At 42.0% G+C, this 24,043-nt stretch overlaps 1 protein-coding gene and 1 long non-coding RNA gene across 5 annotated transcripts in view; one reads left to right on the top strand and one right to left on the bottom strand.

Annotated features, from left to right (window-relative positions):
• Positions 1-181: 181 nt before the first annotated feature.
• Positions 182-24,043, bottom strand: part of RNF41 (ring finger protein 41) — a 32,303-nt gene continuing 8,441 nt past the window's right edge. Inside the window, exons 3-8 of one of the 4 annotated variants that reach the window (XM_083427938.1) lie at positions 16,523-16,618; positions 13,375-13,487; positions 8,806-9,077; positions 7,707-7,842; positions 5,403-5,506; positions 182-3,218 (exon numbers count right to left, since the gene is read on the bottom strand). In XM_083427938.1, the coding sequence (XP_083284064.1) occupies positions 2,867-3,218; positions 5,403-5,506; positions 7,707-7,842; positions 8,806-9,077; positions 13,375-13,464 (954 nt within the window). In that variant the 5' untranslated portion in view covers positions 13,465-13,487; positions 16,523-16,618 and the 3' untranslated portion in view covers positions 182-2,866. Of the gene's footprint in view, positions 3,219-5,402; positions 5,507-7,706; positions 7,843-8,805; positions 9,078-13,374; positions 13,488-14,752; positions 14,944-14,989; positions 15,194-16,522; positions 16,619-24,043 lie in introns of those variants that run through there. The other 3 variants (XM_083427940.1, XM_083427941.1, XM_083427939.1) reach the window with 3 other exon arrangements.
• LOC310671827 lies at positions 9,087-9,532 on the top strand. The gene is made up of 2 exons (XR_014508234.1): positions 9,087-9,355; positions 9,419-9,532. It is a non-coding gene; the product is annotated as an uncharacterized lncRNA (long non-coding RNA).

Below are 24,043 nucleotides of genomic sequence, written 5' to 3'. Positions count from 1 at the left end.
GCTGGCTGGCTGTGACATGGCAGCAGTCATGCATTTTTCTACGCCCATGTCGTACCTGAGTATGTTACTAAGAAACCAAGCAGCTTTCCGAGAGGTTAATGCAAAAAAGGAACCAAGCAGCTTTGCAAAGTTTTCATGCAGGGTGCAACACACCTGAGTCTGAAGGAAGCTTGTAAAGGAGTCAGGAAAAAGGCAATTTATTAGTGCAGTCAACACAATTGAACAGCAAAACACAAAATGCGATCAGCAACTTGCGTACTGCCAGGAGACATAACAAACTCTATGGTACGTTTCAGAGCACAAGAGTGACAGCAGGACATCGAGGGGAGGTAAACAAGATGTGTTAGGAGAAAACAGTGAAGTCCGTTTAGCTCAAGATACAGTTATTAGGTTGGATTTAGCAGCTTTTTCAATTCCTGAGCGACAGGGACAGAGTTAGAAATTACTTCCAACCAGCATATTCCCCTTTCTAAACATGTCATTATCACTGACATGTATACGAGCACAACCCATTCCATCCCTAAAACTGATCTGACTTTTGAAGCACATTCCAGGTGTTTTTAAATCATCACTTACAAAATTGAAGTACGAATAAATGAACTGTAAAGTTACTTTTAAGTAGCAGCTCATACAGTTAACAGTTGTAAAAGCTGAAACACCATAGGAAATGGTAACAGGCTCGGTTTCTGAAGCAAAGTTGTACTTGGGAGCAGAGCATAAGCAGTGTGCCAACAAAGGAGAAAAACTGGAAGGAGGAGGAAAACAGAGGACACGGCAGAGCTGGAGAGCAACTAATGAACAGGTTTGTGAAAAAGCAAAGGCCACAAACAGAACGATTGCTGCAGACTTAAGTATCTCCAAAGCACAAGCATTTCCCACAGAATGAAACTGGAAACAGCATCTGCTTGGTGAATATTCAAGATCATAAACAAAAGCTAAGCTGCATTATTCATGCACTTTATTCATAGGAATGATTGAAGTTCCACAAGAGGGATGGAGATTATTTTTGAAGGGGTTTAAGAATCGTGTCTTCCTATACTCTTCTATCCTCTCTCCCCCCACCCCAACACACTTTCCACAAAAAGAGCAATGGTTGCCGGCTATCAATTGCTGTGAAAACCACATTCCCAATATACGCTGATTCTCCACCATAGGATCACCATGAAGAACCAGGCCACTTACTATAATACAGGACTGGGAAAACACTTCTTAGATGATATATTCCATTGCATCCATTTACAGTGCGGCAGGAGAGGAAACTTTCCTCAAGCAGCCATCATTCCTGTTGATAGTATCCAGGAGTTCTTTCTGTCCCAAACATTTGCAGATGGTAACTGCTTGCAAAGTGGTCCAAACTCTATGCTGAAGGCAGCAGCTATGGTCATCTACTGTTGCAAATCCTTTATGTGAAATATTAACAGCAACCATTTCAGGCAGCAATAGCACAAGGGAATTAAACCTTGGTTCAAAGTTTCTGCTCAGCTGAGGATATTCAGGGAGTCTTAACAAAATGAAAGCTGTTCAGAAGGGATGGTACTGTCAGTGTTTTGATACAGAGCAAGGTCCAACTGCTCTTTTATTGATGCTTTTATTTCTTGCCCCACCAACTCCAGCACAAATGCTTAAAAGCAAGGAAGAAATATTCAAAGCAACACACACAAAAAGAAAGTGGCTGTAAAAAACGGTTGCAAATAAATTAAATTTAACAGGTAAACTAAACTTGGACCTGAAGACATTCCTGACCACTGTATTTAAAAAATAAAATAAGGGAAACATATAAAGGCAAAAGTAGTACAAAAAAATACTGGACACAATCATCAAGATGTCAAAAACAAAACAAAACACAGATTTATCAAAACAGCCAACGTACAATGACAAGACAGTTTCATCCAGGTTAATTTCAATTTTTTTTTTCCATTTTCTTTGCAAGGTCACGAAGTTGAGACAACCTTAAATGGCACACACACAATTCAGAGGAGTCTGGTTCTGTTCAAACTGAGCAGAGCATCTGCTGGAAGGCTTGCATCCTATGAGAAAGGATTGAAGTCAGCAAAGAACCTGACCTCACCAGCGGCACTTTGAGAGTACGAGGAGGAAGATGACATCTGGGTTCTGCGAGGAGATGTGCATTTAATTCTGCACCAGCAGCAGCAGCAGCAGATTGCTAAAAATGCTAATTCTGTTGAAAACCAGGCCCTATCTGAAAAGGAAGGGTTGTCTCCTGTGCAACGTAAGGCCACGCATCTCAAGGAAGTTGCAGAAATTGTCCTGTCGGGTTTTTGGCTCCGTAACACTTTGTACGCCAAAAACATCACTACTGGTATGTATATTTTATTTGGCATTACTCCCAGTTTGGCATCTGCCTTCTCATGTACCCCATCCTTGTCCATCCACCCCATCCCACCCCAAAAAAAGGCTGCAAAGTTGTGCCTTAAAGGTACTGCGTGAAAGTCAGATGCTATGGAGCCAAGATGGAAAAAGCATGTGCCCTGCACAGAGATGCTTTGAAGAGAAACCAAGTCATCTGGGCCAGCACACTCATGTCAGGAGATTGAAGACTTCTCTAAAGACGTTTACGGCAGAAGCCCACTTACCGGAGCACAGAGGAGTTTCTTGTGCTTTTATGAAGACATTTGGAAACCTGCGCCAACATCAAACCGGAGGGGGGTTATCACAAGGGGGGGGGGAAATGCAGCACGGCATCTTGCATAAGTTGCTGGGCACCTGCCCAGTGTAATTAGGAAGTGGTGTGTTAATCGACAGAGAGAAATAATGCCCTGACACGGCACAGTGGGGCAAGATCAGTCAGCTTGGACACGGTATATTTCTCTCTCAAGCACATTCGTTCATCATCTCTGCTAAGTCTTTAGATTTCCTCCACTCCGTGTGCAAATATCATAACCAGGCCTGGCTCCAGCACCATCTCCTCGCCCATGTGCTGGTTCTCACAGGCCATCACCACCACAGCCTGCTTGCCCGGAATGCGTTTGGCCACATAGTTTTCGTAATAGCGCCGGTTCATCTGGCGGGTTTCTAGCGTGGCCAGGCCCTGGGGCCAGTTCCGTTCGTGGGCGTTTTCAATCAACTCGTTGATGATGGATGTGGGGCAGCCACTCTCCACCAACGAGCGCTTGATGACAGCCTGAAGAACGGCATCTGGTGTAGAAATCATACCGCCCCATCGTGTCACTCGGGCTGGCTGCAAGGAGTTCACCCACCTAGAAGCAATTGGGGGATAAAACAAGTCAATGTAAGAGAAATATCAGGGGAAACACAGAGCGTTACCTACAAGCCTGAAGGTGAGGAATCCTAAACTGTATTGCTGATCTAACCTCTGGCCTTGGGGCTAAACTACAATAGTAGTCTTGACTCAGAAGCTGCCAGCTTATTCTGAGCACTTCTGCAGATATTAACTGGGGTTGTAACTCACTTTAAAGTGTGTGTGTGTGTGTGTGTGTGTGTGTGTGTGTGTGTGTGTGTAAAAGGTGAAAAATAAATGCAACGAATGCATGGCATTTTGCTTCAAACTTCGAGGAAAAGACAATGGAATGGGAAGAGACTTGCTCAGTGGTTTTCCAACTTTCCATCTTTAGAGAACACTTTCCTCATTGATCTGTCCTCCAAGAAACCCCTTGCACATTATACATAATTCTGGGGCATGTTCTAGGAGGCTCATTCAGTTTACTAGGAACCTTGGGCAGACCAGATGGGTCTCCAGTTGCCCCAGGTAAACCATGTGATCCTCAAAACACACCCATCTACCCCTGACCCCCCACTTCTCTATGGTTGTGTATCACACAGGAAGATCAGTCATGGGCAAATGGTATTATAGGCAGCACTTCTTCTGTTCTTGAACTTTTCAGAAGCTTCCAAGGGGTGCTAGGGTTTTCCAAAGGCCACGAGAACCACAGGTTATTCGTTTAGTCTCAAGGCTTAAGGCAGGGGAATTCAATTTTCAGCTCTGCCACCAAATCCATTATTTCATTTCCAATCTACCCTGAAGTGAGAAATGTGAGGCTTCAAGATTTGATCCCTATAATGCACTCTGCTACTGGAGATTGCAGCTACTTTAAACTGTTAGCAGCTTATCGTCTCCCATGGTTAAGACTGAAAGAGGCACATAATATCTTGGTCCAGGGCCTGCACTGTCAGCTGGTATGGATTTCAGGGAATCAACACTTTGGAAGACAAGAGAGTTATATTGAATAAGGCTCCATATTTAGGAAAGGTGTTTAAATCCTTTTCTCCCTTCTACATTACATCATACATAATGAGATATTTTACTATAGCCCATTGTTTGTTCTCCTTTTTAATTGCAAACAACCCTGCTCTACACACTCCTTTTGCTTCATCATGTAAGTTGGAATTGACCGATGGTGTACATATGACACGATGTTAAAAAGCAGACACACAAGAGTGGATTTTTCTTTCCCTAAAAAATTGCCACAGAGAAGCTATTGTAACATTTTCCAGAGACAGTGTAGGGGTTTAAGACTAGAACGGAACTGATTTCATTTTTAATTTTGATTGTTTTCATCCGTGTTATGAACACAGTATCTGACCTAAGCCTTCAAAATAAAAATGCAAAATAGTAAACATTTCTTTTCTACCTATTGCTCCTGTATGCACATCAGCCAGGCAGCATGGATTCAAGCTCCTGTAACACTCCAGGAATCCAATATTTAGAAACACCTTGGGTGATATCTGAGTGGAACTCCATCCCTTCCATTCTTGCCCCTGCAGCTACCCCCACAAACACTTGGGTTGGCATAATAGGAAGCACCTCCTTGCCTATTCTGTATATTATTGTATCCCTAAAGGTAAAGGGACCCCTGACCATTAGGTCCAGTCATGACCGACTCTGAGGTTGCGGCGCTCATCTCACTTTATTGGCAGAGGGAGCCGGCGTACAGCTTCCAGGTCATGTAGCCAGCATAACTAAGCTGTTACTGGCGAACCAGAGCAGCGCATGGAAACGCTGTTTACCTTCCCGCTGGAGCGGTACCTATTTATCTACTTGCACTCTGACGTGCTTTCGAACTGCTAGGTTGGCAGGAGCAGGGACCGAGCAACAGGAGCTCACCCCGTCAAGGGGATTCGAACCGCCGACCTTCTGATCGGCAAGACCTAGGCTCTGTGGTTTAACCCACAGCGCCACTCGCGTCCCTTATTGTATCCTTAGAAATGTGCAAATTTGCAATGCGAACGCACACACACACACACACACACAGAGAGAGAGAGAGAGAGAGAGAGAGAGAGAGAGAGATTACAAGACAGTGAGGTCTTCTCCATTCCCTTTTTCAATCACTTTCCAACATTATCTTAGCTATGCTGGCCTTGCCCATGTCAAAAAAATACCCTCGCCATTCCACCCTCTTTTAAAACTCAGTTCCAGCACTTACTCTAGGATTTCATTATATTCAATAGTCTCCTCCAAATTCTGCAGGTTGGGATTGACACTACGTATCGCTCGCATATATGCTTTCAACAACTGAATGTCACGTTTCTGAAAGAAACAGAGTAAACGAGAAGATGAAAGCTGCAGTTTTTCAAATAAGATTTTGAGAAAGACCTGGTTAAAAAAAAAAGGCTCCGACATTTAGATCTCTCCATTACGAGACGGTAATGGGATGCTAGGTATGGACCTAGTGAAGATTCGGGGAACATAAAACGCATAGCGTGGTTGAAGCTAAGTGAATGTGGACCTATCTCCCATTTCTCCAGGATAGGGAGAACATGGGAACCCTACATTACGATGACCTGAACTTTCTAAAGGAAAAGTGGGATATAATAAATATGCCCTGTAGGCATTCCGTGATTCCTGAAAATAAGACCTTTTTTTCCAGCAGGGCTCTCATGCCTTCAAAAGTTTCATGACAGGCGTAAAAGCACAACCAATGGCCATCAAGGATCAGACCAAAGGTGCATCTAGCTTCTCACAAGTCAGCCAGATGTTTTTGGGAAGCCCACAAAGCAGGACTTGGAAGCAAAAGTACTCCCCTGTAGCTTGCTACATGCAACTTGCATTCAGAGGCAAACTTTAGCCATTTGTATGAGCCAACAGTTTTTGAAGGCATCATAAGCCTGCCACAACTCGGTGGAAAAGCCAGCACTGCATGGAGTTTGTTCTTACCTTCTCCTTGACCCCTCCTTTCTTCAGCTCTGTGCCACTTCAAGCTCCCCATTTTCTTCCTGCCAACTCATCAGTCCTGCTTCCTTTAGCCTCTCTGGCTCTGAGGCAGCATCATTCCCCCTTTCTCCTCCAATTTCCCACCTTGCCAATATACAGCTAGTTGGCAACCCAGTCTCAGGGCACCCTGGTCCAAATAGGTTTATCTTCTGGGACCACTTCTCATCTTGCCCCAGTGGCCCTACCCCTTGAGTCACTGAGATTTGACTTTCCAGCTAAACTGATGCTTCAGAGGAGGCTGCATGTTAGCATTCTATATAGCTGCATTTTATTAGCACACAAACAGTGTTACTGAAGGAACACTTTACGATGGAGGAGGCATGCCATGCCCCCTCCCCTTTCAAGTGTCAAATTTATTGCTCATTCACATCCCTTTTTTACCTCTGGGGTTGGCAACTGAGGAGGCCAGAAAGCACCATTCAAGGAGTCAAATTTGACTCAGGAGTTGCCACTTGGATCACTGATATTCTAAAAGGGGTCTCATTAGCTCAATCAATAGGATCCACAGGTTCCAGTACTAGAACAAAAAGATGCATTCACATAGAACAGTGGTACCCTGGTTCTCAAACGCCCTGGTACTCAAACAACTTGGAATCCAAACACTGCAAACCCAGAAGTAAGTGTTCCGATTCGCGAACTTTCTTCGGAAGCTGAACATGCTCCGTTTTGAGTGCCACGCTTCCGTTTTGAGTGTTATGCTGAGGTCTGTCTGTTTTTGCTATTTATTTTGCGTTTTTGTGACTTTTTTGTTTTGTTTTTGTGACTGTGTGGAACCCAGTTCAGCTACTGATTGACTGTGTGACTGCAGTACATTGTTTATTGCTTTCATTTTATGGATCAGTGGTCTCATTTGATAGTAAAATTCATGTTAAATTGCTGTTTTAGGGGTTGTTTTTAAAAGTCTGGAACGGATTAATCCATTTTGCATTACTTTCTATGGGAAAGCGCGCCTTGGTTTTGGAACGCTTTGGCTTTGGAAACAACTTCCAGAATGGATTACATTTGAGAACCAAGGTACAGCTGTACACTATATAAATACCATTCGATGATAATGTCCTGTAGTACTAGACTGCATTACTGCTCAAAGCTACAAAAGGAACTTTCAGTACCTGAAAGATTTTAGCCTCTGTATTTTAAGAAAAACCAACTGTCACATAGTGAATGCCCCTTTTGGATATTTTACAGCCACTCAGAACTTGAGAGGAATCCAGAGTCTAAAAAATATTTGAAATCCATCTGGGCAAGAGTCTTTTGAAATCTTCCCTTCCTCCTTAGGATCAGGACTCAGCTGTAACACTTACACAATAGTTCAAGTCAGTATTCCCTATCTTCTAACACCCCCCCATTGATTTTTCACCCTCTGACAAATTCTGAACTAACAAGAGAGGTAATTTAGTCCTTTAGCCATTTCTCATGGCAACACAAACTGTTATCAGTTATTTGAGCTTGCCTGGGAAAGAGGAATTGTTTGTCTACTTAAAGGAGCCACAAAGACTGCTGCAAAAGAAGCTGTTACCTGCTCCGCTAGCTGGTGCTTATGTTCTGCTGAAGTCTTTTCCAACTCAGCTATCCTTGTCTGTTGCTGCTGCACCACTGACCGCAAGTGTTTGATGCACTTATGATTCGGTAACTCATCTTTGGGCATTTCCAAGCTGCATGGAGAAGGAACAGAAGGAATTGAGAAAGGTGATTAAGCAATGGGTGTCTTCTAATAGAAACTCATGGTTAGGTGACCTGCAAACAATGCGGAAGCAAAAATCTATACTTTAAAGCAAACTGGGACTGAAGTCAGTAGTCTCAAGTTACCAGCTGCCAGTATTGCGCAACTCAACTGTGCCTCACGCATCATAAAAGCTGTCTCATATTAAGCTTGACCAGGTGGACCACACAACCAATATCTCTCTCCTGCTGATTTTTCCAGTTCACACTGGCATGGGAATGAAGGCCTACTGGCTATAGTAAAAGGTAAAGGGACCCCTGACCATTAGGTCCAGTGACCAACTCTGGGGTTGCGGCACTCATCTCGTTTTATTGGCCGAGGAAGCCGGCATACAGTTTCCAGGTCATGTGGCCAGCATGTCTAAGCCGCTTCTGGTGAACCACAGCAGCGCATGGAAACACTGTTTACCTTCCCACCAGAGCGGTACCTATTTATCTACTTGCACTTTGACATGCTTTTGAACTGCTAGGCTGGCAGGAGCAGGGACCGAGCAACGGGAGCTCACCCCGTTGCAGGAATTTGAACCACCGACCTTCTGATAGGCAAGTCCTAGGCTCTGTGGTTTAACCCACAGCGCCACCCGCGTCCCGTCCCTACTGGCTATAGGGGTGCCCAAACTTTTTCCAAAGAGGGCCAGATTTGATAAAGTGAACATGCATGAGGGCCGACCAAAGTTGTTGCTTTTTTATGATTTGACCCCAAAGTTCTTGAGCTTTTTTTAAGGATTGAAGTTGTTGGGGTTTTACCCCAGGAGATAAACTGCCACAGGGGCTGGATTAAACCAACTGGCGGGCCGGATTAGGCCCCCGAAACAGACTTTGGGCATGCCTGCCTTAGACAAAGCACTGAACTATGACATTAAAATGCATTGGGTCCGACCTAGGTGAATACTTACCCGCATCCCTGCTCACAAGTCACAGGCCGCTTTGGATTGTGTTCACAGTCGTTGAGGTGAGACATCAGGTTGTCAAGTCGCACTACAGCGGTACAACCAAAAACAGCGTTGTCACATGTGATCTGCAGCTTAGATAGCATATTACGCATGATCCGAGGAACAGGCCGCAAGTGAGCCACGGTCACCACACTTCGGTCCACGGGGCAAGTCTGTTGTTGGGAGAACCACTGGGTGATGCAGGCATTGCAGAAGGCGTGCTCGCAATGAGGAGCCTGTGCAAAGAACAGAGCAAGGTATGCCAATGCAGGTTACATCAGGTTCATGCTACTGGTTTGTGGCCTGTGCTCTTATCTGTTTTCCATGTTTTTCACAAATATGAGAGAAAGAGTTGGAAGAAGAACAGAACTTCAACCAATAATTTAAGCCAATCTAAGCTACTAACAGCAGATGAAGATAGCTCACTTTGGCTATAACTTACGAGACACTGAAGCAGAAACACAGGACAACTGCCATCAAACAAAGGATATGAAAACCATCTACTGCCTTTGAGGTAGTGATCTCTCTCTCTCTATCTCATATCAAGCCTATTGCAAATCATACTTTGCCATTTCAGTGCTGGTGTGGTACAAGTAGAGATCAATGGAAGGAGATGTACATTCACCACTGTGCAAGGTGTTCAACTCAAGAATGAATTGTTAAAATAAATCTTGATGATGTGAAAAATTCACTTCACAGGGTAAAGTAGCACACTACCTCTCCCTTTAACCAGCTGTTTTCATTGCACTGCCTGTGGGCGTAACATAGACAATCCTCCAAATAAGGCACAGTTGTAGTTATAACTCTTCTTCCGGAGAAGATTTATTCATGCAGATGTACTTCACCAGCTCAGCTACTCGTCTCACAGCTATGCCTCCCAGGCATTGCCAACTGACAGAAGGCAGAAGTTTAATTTCCTATAAACTAATTCGCAATTGCTTGGTTCTCACCGTGCTTTCTGTCTTATGTTAATGGCGAGGAATTCAGCGTAGTGCTAAGGAGCATGTTCCATCTGGCAAGTCGAAATGCTTGTGCTGATGGAGCAATTTCCCCTCTTCTCACCTCCTCCAGCCTATCTGCTGTTCTTGGGTTTCCCCCAACCCGAGCCAACCTGGGGGGGTCGGGGGTAGAGAAAGGGGGGAAGCCCTGTTGTGCTGGCAGAAGTCCTTGAGTTGGCTTCTGCTAGCAAGATTCATTAGCTGAATCCAGCCAATTTTCTTAGTTTCTTCCTGTGTGCTCTCAGGTTTTTCCTGGACATCTGCTACACTAAGCTCTCCTACACTCAGCATGTGCCATATGCTTCCAAATAAGCCAGTGATGTAGCCGAGAATGGTCAACCTGTTGAGCACCATAAGCCAACAGAAGGTTTAAAATACACTGTTGCTGAAATCACAAAATGGTCATTCATCAAGTGTTTGCATTGCTGCATTTGGACCACAAGACCAACACTTGTGGAAGTGATACAATTGGCTTGAGAGACCCATAAACATCACTCATGAATTAGTCTGCTAAGAAGTAAAGTTATTGCCTTATGACGGCTGTAATACAGTGTATTCAAATCTTGGCAAACCAAACAGATTTCTGTACTTTTACTAATAGTCTACAATTATTTTTTAACAGGGACTTTTTGTACATTTTTATTAATTTTCAAGAAAGAGATCTAGGTACAGAATAAGAAGCGTGTCCTCAGCAGTACAGATGTTTGTCGTTTTTTAGGCAGTAATAGTTATTGCAAAGGTTAATGAATGCAATACATCAAGTAACAATAGAACAAATAATTACCCCCACCCCACCCAACAAAATAAAATTCTTTGTGAGCAATTCACACAAAGCACATCATCCAGAAAACCCTTCAGCAAATCTCTATTGCAGATGGGAGACACAGAAGATTAGCAGGGACATTTTAACCTTAGCAAGCAATTAGAGGCTAACAATGCTGCATTTGCTCACTGACTCATCCCCATATAAACAGAAATACAGGCAAAGGCCTCCAGCCTACACCCTGACCCCATATGAAGAGAGGCTGAGAGATAACACCACTCGAGTGGCGGGGGCAGCTGGGTAACTGGTAATGCACAACACATATTCAATCTAAAAGGGAGTTAGGAAAGTTCAGAAGCTCTCGGTCTATTTCCTCTCCCATTCTCCCAAGCTTAATGACTTCCTGTTCTGAGAAAATCAAGATGTGCAGCTGAATAGCACATGTTGCTCTCCATTGTATGAACCGTATCACAATGGATTAGATGCAATGTGCATTCTGAGGCAGTTTTTAGAGTGTCGCTTCAAATTTAAACGCAAAACAGTTTGTCTCTTGGACAAGAGAGCAACAATTTGAGTTTATTAACATGTCTAACTAGCTTGCTAAGAATAATGTTTCTAGTGCGATCAGAAATACCATTTAACACTAAGATATTTTGCACACATACCATAACAAAACACAGGTAGACTGATCTCTCATGGCTACTGCGAACCAGCTAGTTCTGGTAGGTTGTATCCAACAAAATCATTGTATGTGCAGCAGAACTTCCATTCCTTCTCCTCCTTCCTCCCACCAGACTACTCTGAAATCTGTTCTGGAACCCCCAGAACAGATTCGAGGGGCTTTGCTGTGCTTGTGGAAGTCATTCCATGACAGCAATTATTTCGTTGAATACAAGCTTCTGTCTCCTCTGACAGGTTGGAACAGCATTTAAACTTGACTGATGCATTTTACAGGGTCACTAATTAGCAAGAGAAAATGCCTTCTCTGTTCATTGCACAAGATGTGACTGGCGAGATCCATCTCGCCCCCTGATTGCTCGTTTTCCATTGCTTTCTGAAGACTTTGTTTTAGCAGGCTCTGGGCAGACTGTGTGATTTCTTTTGGCTTCATCCGGAAAATTGTTTCTCGCTTTTTGATTTTCTACCACCCCCACGTTTTGCTTTTTTTAAAAAAAAAAAAAGTTTAAGCAATGTTTTGGTTTTTTTAATAAAAAATGATATTTGCTTTTAATGTTTGTTTATATTAGGCTCCTTGGGGACTTCATTTTGAAGTGAAAGGGGGGATAAAAATCTGAATAAAGCAAAAGCAAAGGGCCCTTCAGGATTAGGGTCCCATACCTGCATATGGAGCAAGCACCAAAGCCAGCCATGTAACATACAGCAAGGTCATATTTTTGGTTAATGCTTCTTTGTGCAAATGTTACATAAGGAGACCTACTAAGATAAGAATAGTTTCTGCCAGTTCCCTGTGCAAAAATAAACTCATGCTCCAGCAGTTCCAGCCTCTCAAGAAACAGAAGCTTTTGTTCTGAATGTGGAATGACAACTCCCAGTATGCCTAGTTATACAAGTATCTGAAGGTTCATCGTCATCTAGTTACCAGCTACCTGCAAGCCAGAGAGCTGAATTCAAACTACCGTATTTTTCGCTCTATAAGATGCACCAGACCACAAGACGCAACCAGTTTTTGGAGGAGGAAAACAAGAAAGAAAATATTCTGAATCTCAGAAGCCAGAACAGCAAGAGGGATCGCTGTGCATTGAAAGCAGCAATCCCTCTTGCTGTTCTGGCTTCTGGGATAGCTGCGCAGCCTGCATTCGCTCCATAAGACGCACACACATTTCCCCTTGCTTTTTAGGAGGGAAAAAATGAGTCTTATAGAGCAAAAAATACAGTAAGTGCTTTTTCCTTTTAATGATATTCCAAAGCACTTTTGCGGCCACCCAATGCTTCTTTCATATGCAAGCCGAACAAGTCAATCTAAAATTCAGCAGCTAGCTGTTTAGCTTAATTCATCTTTTCAACAATACCTTGCCAGCAAAGAAATCAATCCTTTACCTATCCAGCTCACTTTAGCTACAGATAGAAGTGATTTGTTTACTACTGATAAGAGAACAAGACAGGCTTACAGCTGATGGACATATATACCATATTACTATAGGGAAAGCAAAATAGATGCATATGGTCACATGTGACAATCATATGTGGGGTTGGCTTGAACATATGCTAGGTCCCGCTTGTATGTTTCTGAAAGGCACCTGGTTCTGAAACAGAGGAGCCTTCGGCAAAAATTCAGCAGGACTCTCCTTATGTGTATAAATTGTTAACTAGTTAACATTCACAGTCTTAGGTCTATCGTTTTGGAAAATCCAGAAGAAATTGCAACAGATAGTAGAGAAATCATGTGCTCCAATAACCTATATTTTCATACCATGAAGTGCATAGCCTATCATGAAGTCTACTGCTTTTATATGGATAAACTACCTACCCAATTAGTATTCAGTGATTAACATGGGCTGTTAAATTTGAGCCTGAACTCCAAACAAAGCTCACGATGTTTAACAGTGGAATTTGCATAGATATAGTGTGCATTTTTAAACTTTTTCCTTTGGCTTAATAAATCAGACTAGATTATAGCTTTAGAAATTAAAAGAAAGAGTACTATCACATGTATTCTCCCTCAGTCATGCAGCTGAACAAAGATCTAATACAGCTTTGACATAGAAAACCTTCAGCTTTTCAATAAGCTACAAAATCTTTACGCTGACCTACCTGCACTGGCTCCTCCAAGACCCCGCTGCAGATGGGACATATAAGATCTTCATCAACATCCCCTTGAAAACGAGCTACATCATACCCCATTTCTCATCACCGATGCCAAAACCCTAGAAAAAGCAGGAGAGGGGAAACGAAGAACAGTTGAGCACAGAAGATTTGGAGTCTTGCCACAAGAGACGCCAGCATATTCAGATTGCTGCTTCTGTGGAGTCAGTTAAAAGTCATTCTTTTGGCTAGGCTGCCTGACTGCCAGCTAACCTGATAAGGCTGCATTCTAAGTCAGGGATTGACAGAAAAGCTTCAAATCCCTGAAGAGCAGGGTGTGGTGCAGCAAAGAGACAACTCCACTCAGCCCAATCTGTGTGCACAGATTTGGGTGGTTTGACCCACCCACTAACACCAAATTAGACACTTCCCTCTACAATGCAGAATTACTCATCTCTTCACTTGCATTTTTTAATTCCACACCTTGCTTTTTTTGTTTTTTTTCTGTGGAACATCTTGCCTATATGAGCGATGGCAAGGTGTGTCTAAGTTCACACCAAATTATAGAGCAGGTATGGCAGGAGGGGGAAAAGAAGAAAAGTTCCATAGCTAAGACAGCTGATGGGGGGGGGCTCAGTGTAATTAATTCACAGCCTTCTCTAGGAGCTGTAAAGGAGCTTGCAAACCTTGCGGGGGCGGGGGGGGGAGAAGCAAAACTGCACAGGCTACTTCCAATAGAGAGTTGAGTGTGACGTCCTCTGAGGGCAGGTAATTTGGGCGCATCCCTATATCAAGCAAGATTGGATCAATCACTCCTGATGTAGTTAGACACACGGCATAATTACCTGCCCCGAGGAGGCTAACTGAATGATGGCACACCCGAGTCTCCCAAGAGTCTGAATTATTTATTTCTTGAAACACATGGTTTGGGAGTGACTGACAGCTCCTCCAAGAACCGGATCAGAGCATGAACTCTCATGGCTAATTATATAGCGTTCTCCAGCCATGTTCACCTTCCATCTTGCAACCTCCCAATTCTGCACTCAACACCATCCCACCCTGTCCACCTGCAAACAGAGGGAGATTGTCCACCAAATTTCATACTCCATCAAATTAGGAACACAGAAAGCTGCCAAGTCAGACAATCGGTCTATCCAGTTCAGTATCGGCTAAACTGACCTCCAGTAGCTCTTCAGCGTTTCAGAAAGTTTATTTCAGATTTTTACTCAGCGTTGGTGGGATAGAACCTCTGACCTCAGTGATACCTCTAAGCTACAGTCCTCCATCAGTAATCTCTAATGCTGAAACAGAGGATTGTCAAGAGAATAAGTTGGAATGGGACAGAACAGATCCTGTCACACCATCTCCTGTAAGTCTAGTTACATACCTTCCAATTTTTAAAACAAAAACTCTCCCTACTCCTTTGTTCCCCCACAAGCACTGAGCTGAACTGTGAGCTATTATTGCAGTCCTACAAACTGCCCTGTCTGATTCATTTAAAAACTCTTGCACCTTGATAGAGACCAGTGACAAATTTCTAGAGCAAGGGCCAGCCTCTGTCAAGATCTTTATCTTCCCCAAGGGAAGCATATAGCCATTGGCCGAGAAAGGATTAATGGTACACCTTTCCGCAATGCTACTTTCAAGTGACTTGCACGGCTCCTGGAATACTTCAAGAGCAGACTGCTCCTTTCTGCTCACTCAGGGACCAGCTTCGAGGGGGAAAGTTGCTGTAGAGATGACATTGCACTCTTCATTATAAGTTGGCAGCTTGTTGGCTATATCTTTAGCTGCTTGAATTATGACATCAAAGGAGTAACAGAGACTTTCTTCATTTGCAAAATGTAGTCCCATTGGCCAATATGACCTTAGTTTTAAGATTCTAAACAAATATGGCATATTTTATTGTCAGGAAGCATTCAAACATGGGAACATAAGTAGCACAAAAAAACACATTCAATAACTGATAAAACCCAATATGATTAATACACCATTGCAAGTCCAAAGCAAACAAAGAAAATATTATCTCCTCAAATATCCCAACTAGTCTTTTATGTACAACAGTATGTTCCGTTTTAAAGGAAATATAAATTTATGAATACAGCATAATATTACAAAAGCAAGAGATATTGCAAAGAATGAACGAATCATTACATTAGAGCCAACTGACAAAATAAATGAACTCCAAAAGGCCCAAAGGTACCAATATGTTAAACTTAATGAGTTTTATAAGTAGAAACTTATATTGCTAGCTGCCCAATGGCATAAGTGCTCGAGCACTGATAGTATGGTACAGTTCAGGGATGAATTTAACTAATCTGCTCAGAATGAGAGAAGGGAGTCCAAAGCAAGAGCAATTTGAAAATGTTTTGTCTCCTTTTTATGACATATATAGAGAAGAATTACAGGATACAATCTTTTAATGCTTTTTCATAACTGTGATAAAATGTAACATATGTTGAAATAATATATACATGGTTTGCAGTGCTGACAAATATATTGTTAATAAATAATGAAATGTTCCATAAGATTAACAGGTAGGGGTGTGGGTGGGTGTGACTGGGAGTGGCCGCCAGGACCATATAACACCGGTCCTGAGAGATCTGCATTGGCTCCCAGTAAGTTTCCAAGCACAATTCAAAGTGTTGATGCTGACTTTTAAAGCCCTAAACGACCTCGGTCCTGTATACCTGAAGGAGCGTCTCCACCCCCATCATTCAGCCCAGACACTGAGGTCCAGCTCCGAGGGCCTTCTGGAGGTTCCCTCATTGTGAGAAGTGAGGTTACAGGGAACCAGACAAAGGGCCTTCTCGGTAGTGGCACCCGCCCTGTGGAACGACCTCCCATCAGATGTCAAGGAAATAAGCAGCTATCCAATTTTTAAAAGGCAGCCCTGTTTAGGGAAGTTTTTAATATTTAATGCTGTATTGTTTTTAACACTCGATTGGGAGCTGCCCAAAGTATAAATATATTCTTATTCTTAAAAATGTATGTATGTATTGTATGCTTATGTATAGATTGTTTTAGAAAATTATTACAAAAAACAATATTCAAGCATGGACACAGAACGGCATCAAAATAATGCATTTTACAAATAAGAACACAATTAAACCCATTTTGCAGTTGGGGAAACCCAAGACAGGGAGAAGTGACTCACCCAAAACCAGAAAGCAGATGACATGAGGAGTCCACATTATCAATTTAGCAGCATGATCACCAGTTTAATTTGCCTCTTGTAGTAAGTTATGCACTGCTGATAATCAGAAATAAAGGGTTCAGTCTGTACATTCAGTGAGATTGCTTATACTAGATGCTCAGATTAAAAAGGAACGTTTCTAATGAGATGGCTATGGCAACATGGCTTGCTGCTGAGTGATCATGTTCAATATTTAGGCCACTTCTCACTACTTATCTCTGAATAGCATAGATACACAAAGATGAGCTTTGAAAGGTCACCCTGAGTGGACAAGAGGGGGAGAGGCACACACAAAACGGCAGGAATATACAGCTCATGGCCAAACAGTCTATCCTGGCTGGAACAATTTGTCTGGAAAGCTGATGGCAGCTGCCCAAATTATAGGGTGTTTGTAAGTTTTTAAAGGAGCATCCAAATGAATCATGTCTGAAAGTCATAGCGCACCTAGGGATTTTTCAGTATACTCAAATTCGAATCACAAATGAGACCTTTTCAATAGTTTGGCTGAATTTTATAACCCATAAATACTTTTAAACATTTCCACACAACCTAAAATCTTGATGATTCAAATGGCAACAGAAGATTCAACGAAAAATATTATTGCTTGAGAACTAAACATGATAACCACAAGGCCACATTCTAGTTCATATTCTGTTTACCAAGACTGTTAATCCAACCATTAAAAAGTATCTTAACACAAATAGTATTTTATCTAGACTTCAAACAGACTTGAATCTCATAAGTCGTGATTTGTTATCACTGCAATAGCCACTACTACATTTCTTAGAGATCTCGGTCTAAGAAAATAACCTAATAAATAAATTCCCACCACCATTTGAACCTATTTTCAGTGCTATGACATTCCGAAAGCGTATCAAGAAATAAATCTGTCTACTTCTCTGAGAGGAGAAACACAATTTAGTCCTACAGAGGAAATCTAAATTTGCCTAAGTTCTGATACACTTTGAAACTGAGAACCAAGTAGTATTACCGCATAACAGGTACAAGCATCCTTCCCTGCTCCTGTAAGCTATGGTTTTTTGTTGGGTTTTTTTTTTTGCTTTTAATGAGGTTTCCTAGTTCCATAATAAAAAGACTGCTGCCCAGGGAAAGGCATATGAATACACACATCCTACAGTGGTCTACAAGGGACGTGGGTGGCGCTGTGGGTTAAACCACAGAGCCTAGGACTTGCCGATCAGAAGGTTGGTGGTTCGAATCCCCGCGACGGTGTGAGCTCCCGTTGCTCGGTCCCTGCTCCTGCCAACCTAGCAGTTCGAAAGTATGTCAAAGTGCAAGTAGATAAATAGGTACCGCTCCGGTGGGAAGGTAAACGGTGTTTCCGTGTGCTGCTCTGGTTTGCCAGAAGCGGCTTAGTCATGCTGGCCACATGATCCGGAAGCTGTCTGCGGACAAACACCGGCTCCCTTGGCCAATAAAGCGAGATGAGCGCCGCAACCCCAGAGTCGGTCACGACTGGACCTAATGGTCAGGGGTCCCTTTACCTTTTTACAGTGGTCTACAAGGCTCAGACACAGTCAATTTGGACAATCAGATTCAGAATACAAACTGCACGTACCTCCGATAGCTGTGCAGGAAAATAAATTGTAGTGGCTACAGCTTGTTCTGTCACAGTGCCACAAGTAGGAAGTTGCAGTTGCCAGGAATTCCCCTTCTACTACTGGAACTACAGAGCCACTGCATGCAGACTTCACTAACTTTACACAGGACCAGACCCCTTGGTTAAAAATACGCTAACAAAGAATTCTCTTATTAGTTCCAAATAAGTTTCCATGTCTTATTTCCAGCTTTGCAAATGATTCATTCGTGTGATCCCAAGATGTCACTTTGATTTGCTCTATCTTTAGAAGCAGGTATAATATTTAGCCAAACCATGGTGAGAGGTTCTTTGAACTTTAATACTTCCAAATGAAAAAAAGCAACAAGAAGAAGAAAAACTCACAGTAAGGAGAAATTCACTCTGGCTTGCAGAGTCAACTTCACATAAATGAGAACTGGCATAGTTTGTTCTGCGTGTAGGATAGTAGCAAAACTGATCAGAACAAAGCAACAACCATTTGGTACCTGGATAACAGTTTCCTAAGATTGTATAGCCTTCAAAATATTTAGGTAGCAAGGCTTTCTTCAGATCTACCAAATGCTAGGAAGCTCTGAAGGGTGTTCAGAGCAATTAAAAATGTAATTAGTTCAAAGTCCAGTGAAAGTCTATCAATGTACAATGCTTGTGCAGGACAAGGTCAGTAACTGTGAAACCTAGACTGGTACACACTATTCAGTAGACAATGCAGACATCATTTAACTGTGGAGAGATTGCATCGCTGGTGGGGAACCTGTAGCTCTCTGGCATACATGTTTTGATGCTGATGCGATGTTCACAAATTATTAATCAAAATACCCAATTGAATGGTTCAGCTGTTAGACCGTCTAGTTTTAGCTGTGCAATGAAGGGAACTAAAATGCATAATACATGCTGCATGCATGCTAAAAAGAAATGGGAGTTTATCAGGTTGATATGTGGCACAAGAAAATAAAAGATGAGCAGGAATAAAATAAAATAAAAGATGAGTAGGAGAAACATGTGACACATGTTGTAGTATCCAAAGCAAAGTTTTCTCTAGAAAAACAAATGCAAAATTACCCAGGACCATAGCCCCTGGATTTGAAAGCATACTTAAAAACACTGACTGGGTTTGGCATTAGAAATAAACAGACATTTTATTAAGATAAAATCTGCAAAGGAGCAGTGAATATCTGCTTAATGCCCAAATGGATTTTCCAGTGTTATTTTGGACCAACCCTCTCCCATTCCGTACAGAAAGCTAAGAGCAGTTCTATGACAGTTAATTTAAGGAGAAATTAAATCCTGCCTTATATGCTATTATAATGCATTGACGGGCTAGGAAGGTGGAAAGTTGAGAACCACCCTTTCAACCTATTATGGGAAAGAGGCTTATTTAGCTTTCCTTTTAGTGGTACCACAACACCTATACTTGAAATGCTGCCAAGTTTTAACTATCACATAGGCATAGGTAGCTTTCCCCATCTCTGGTCTCATATGGACTCAAACTGTTCACGTTTCTGCCTTTTCTTGAAGCATGGGTTTAATTGTAACTTATTTTGGTATTACATGGAGGCATATTGCCTGTTACACAAATTTTCACGAATAGCACAGTATTATCCTATTTTCTGTAGTCAAATTGTATCATGTGGCTGCAATCAGCTAATGCACCTTATGCTATGTAAGGCTTTTAAAATTCCATTTCCTTGCCAACGACAGGAGGGAGAGGGATTAGACAGCACAATTAAAAACCACAGTCTACTCATGTGAGTGGAGTGCAGGGATTTGGGTATCTTTTTGAAGCAATTGTTATCTGAAATATTGCTGTTGCTTGATCTTCAAATAACAGCATTGTCAGTAACTTCAATTGCTAAAGGAATAGCAACAGACAGCTGACTTACTCATTTCTGTTATTCATTGCAACTTAGTACTAGAAGCCTACAATTCCCATGCAGCCTATCAGTTTACTGCTTTAGGAGATAGCTTGTAAGCTAAAATGATGAGCTGTCTAATCACCAAAAAAGAAGAAAGAGTTTAGGCTACCAATAGTAGAGTTCACAGTTTGAGAGACTTCTGAGATACAAATTTTGAGATACACACAAAAGGCCCCTTAAAAACCTGAATACGGTAAGTGTGAGGCTGATACACACAATAATAAAAACAACCAAAAAGAATGATGACCACATGCCTACACTTGTGGTTTGCTGATGGGAATCTAGTACAGTGGTACCTCGGGTTAAGTACTTAATTTGTTCAGGAGGTCCGTTCTTAACCTGAAACTGTTCTTAACCTGAAGCACCACTTTAGCTAATGGGGCCTCCTGCTGCCGCCACGCTGACGGAGCACAATTTCTGTTCTCATCCTGAAGCAAAGTTCTTAACCCGAGGTACTATTTCTGGGTTAGCGGAGTCTGTAACCTGAAGTGTATGTAACCTGAAGCATATGTAACCCAAGGTACCGCTGTATATGAAAGCCAACAATCTAGCAGTTGGTTAAAAATCTGAGGTATTTCTAGAAATATGGTTGCCAGAGCCAGACCAACTGCCTGTCACATTAAGAGCTCTGAATAAATATATATATATATATAGCAGTGGTTTCTCCTATCCTAGTCTGGAATCCATCCCCTTCAGTTCTCTCCTGCTGTTTTAGGGTACAAGAGCCCTGGTTTGCTACATCAAGGAGAATAGAAGGTAATTGTATTTTATTTATTTAACAGAAATAATTTAAAAGGCACTGGGTTGAAAAGTGCCCCTGCTGCATACTATTTCTCAGCCCCAGAACTTTGAAAATGTAGGGTGAATCTCCAGGTAATCTCAGAAAGATTGCACGAAGCCCTTGTTCAGCGCAAAAAGGCCGGCATGGGGGATCAAATCAATGGCTCTGGCATTACTAACATCATGCTCTAAGCTAGCTACTTATCTGCACTGGGTGTGACTAAATCAGGAATGGGCAACCTGTGGCCTTCTGTCTGATTTCAAGACCTCTCTACATGCAATCAGTTCCGAGTGAGATCTGTCCCTACCTCTATAGGGCAGAGAGAAGGGGTGACCCCACTCACTGTCAACATATGGTCACTGACAGATTATTTCTAAAGGAACATGGCCCTTAACACACAAACAGTTTTATTCTATCATTTCCCCTCTTACATTTATATCCCTTTTTGTATCGTGGGACCCAAGTTGGTGTATAAGTGGTTTAAAGAGGTCTCCATTTCAGGCATAATCAGATTCGGGTCTGCCTTGCTTCAGCATGGTGGTGGGCTCATATGCCTTTGGACATAGGATGCCCACTCCTTACTAAATGATCCAGTCATTAGCAACACAGGAGGAAAAGTCAAATGAGACTTTTCACTGTGTCTCTGCATGCTTTGGTTTTGCATTCTTTCAATTAAGAGGCATGCTCAAGCAAAGTGTGACTCAAGCAAAAGCATAGGACATGAGTGAATCTTACTCTTACAGACATTTTCCATGTGTAGTTATGCACGCCTCCAATTTTAATTCAAAAAAGAGCAAGCTACTTAATGTATGGCTTTCTGGGCATTGTAATGTAAATTAAACAGAAAAAGCTTTTGTCATTTTTAAGAGACTCCAGTTTCTATTGGAGCACCCAGAGACATACTAAGAATGTCAACCAGAAGAATTAATGACTAAGTTTGCACATAAAATATCCCCTTTTTTCTGTCATCCCCATTTAATTGTCTCTCAGCCTAGCCTACCTCATACAGTTGTTGTAGCAATACAATGGAGATGGAGAGACCTGTGCTTCTTGGAAGAAAGGTGGCATATAAATGCAAAAAATAAATAAACAGAACAATGCCAAATTACGGCATAGTGAAAATGTGTGAGCACATGAGTTTCCAGAGAGGAGACCGCAGCTGTTGGCTGCTCCTCCTGTCCTGTGAGCCAAGCCATGGTCTGGTTTAGTGTGTCTTCCAAATCCTGACTTGTCTTGCTCAACATAAAGCATGAGCTGCAAACAAACTATGTTCTTGCTTTGCAGCTTGTCGTTTGTCTAGAAAGAGACAAATCACAAGTTCAGGATTGGACAACATGCTAAGTCAACCCATGGCTTAGCTTGCAGCGTCAAGTACAGAGGGGTAGCAGGGTGGTCACGATCTTCTCCCTTGAGAGCCCTTGTGCTTGTACATTTGCACTAAGTCCAGTCCTGACATAAGCATCGTTTGGCTTCACATTACCTGCAAATCTTACCAATGTGTGAAACAAAAAATGCACACAAAACCTCCAAACACATTTTTAGAAGCAATGTGGCTCATTGTTTAGGAATGTATGTACCGTAGTTTTTGCTGTATAAGACTCACTTTTTCCCTCCTAGAAAGTAAGGGGAAATGTGTGTGCGTCTTATTGAGCGAATGCAGGCTGCGCAGCTATCCCAGAAGCCAGAACAGCAAGAGGGATTGCTGCTTTCACTGCACAGCGATCCCTCTTGCTGTTCTGGCTTCTGAGATTCAGAATATTTTTTTACTTGTTTTCCTCCTCCAAAAACTAGGTGCGTCTTGTGGTCTGGTGCGTCTTATAGAGCGAAAAATACGGTAACAGTCAAGTGCACATTAATGGGCTGTGATACCCTAGAGAAAAATCTAGTTCAAGGTTAGGGCAAAGTTGTTGCAACCCCAAGCCTCCTTTAAAAGAAATGAAAGGTGGGATACTATTCTATGTTAATCTTTTTCCATTTTTATAAAAAACTGAAAGAACTTCTATATAATTATTGCCCTAATGAGACTTCCACATGCTAATTTCCTTTTTATGCACAGCACACCTTGCAGTCTGGATGTCGCTTGGCACAGCTAGTCATTATGTAACAGACACTACTACTGGCGCCTGCTTCCAGTGTCTTAAAGTGCTCTGCCTCCCAGATTTCAAAGTGAGGATAGTCTCTCTTGCTTATTACATAGGCATGTTATCAATTACAGAAATATAAGACAGAGCACTCTGAAATGTTCAAGTACAGGACTAAAGTCATTCTGACTCCAATAATTCATCGTTTGACGATAATATTGACTGCACCAGCTCACAGCAAAAATTCCGAAATGTAGGTCTCTTGCACTGAGTAAACTAAACAATTTATTCTTCCTGGTAAATATACTCACACTGCCCTTCACACATTACACAATACAACCTCCACCTACAAATAGATTAATGCTATGAAGCAGTCCTCAGAGTTTACTAGTGTCAATGACTTTACCTCTTGCTTATGGGAATGTGGGGACTCTATAGGGTTATCAACTCGAAGAACAAGGATGACTTGACTCTGTTGTCCGACAGAAGAAGTAGATATACAGACAATATCTGTAACTTCTCTTCACAATCTCCCAACAGTACATCTTAAATCGTCTGTGTTCTTGTGTTTTTAGAGTCTGTTTTTTCGAAAGAATTTAATGGTTACTCCCTAGCAGACATGAATTTACCAGCAACATGATATAGTGGCCTACCAGTAAGTAAATTCAAGTACTTAAAAAAAGATGGAAGTAAAAAAAGTATTAATAGCCCTTCCAACAGCCTAGGACAAGTAAATTTGCATATCTTCTATTGTTCTGTGAATGTTGTATTTAATTTATCTTCTTTAGTTGGGGAGACAGGAGGAAAACGCCCATCTACATTTGTATTGGACTCAAAACTGTTTTACATTTATATATTGTTTTATTCTCAAATTGCTTTCCAATGTCTTACAGAAAACAGTCCAGAAATTAAATAAATAAATATAATAAAACCTTGTGTAAAGTTCATTACTCAGATCTAGCTCACAGGACCATATTTATAACAACTGGAATTGGCACCTCAAAAGCTCATCTGTAGTAGCGGTCATCATTTCACAACAAGCAGATCAAGACAATATAAAAATCATCTAAACTAATCAGAAGCTACATTCAAGACAAGCAGAAGTCA

This window comes from Podarcis tiliguerta (assembly GCF_965153285.1).
Source record: "Podarcis tiliguerta genome assembly, chromosome: 2".
NCBI classification, from domain to species: Eukaryota; Metazoa; Chordata; class Lepidosauria; order Squamata; family Lacertidae; genus Podarcis; species Podarcis tiliguerta.
Note: the sequence above shows the minus strand (reverse complement) of the source record. Positions and strands in the feature narration are given on the sequence as shown.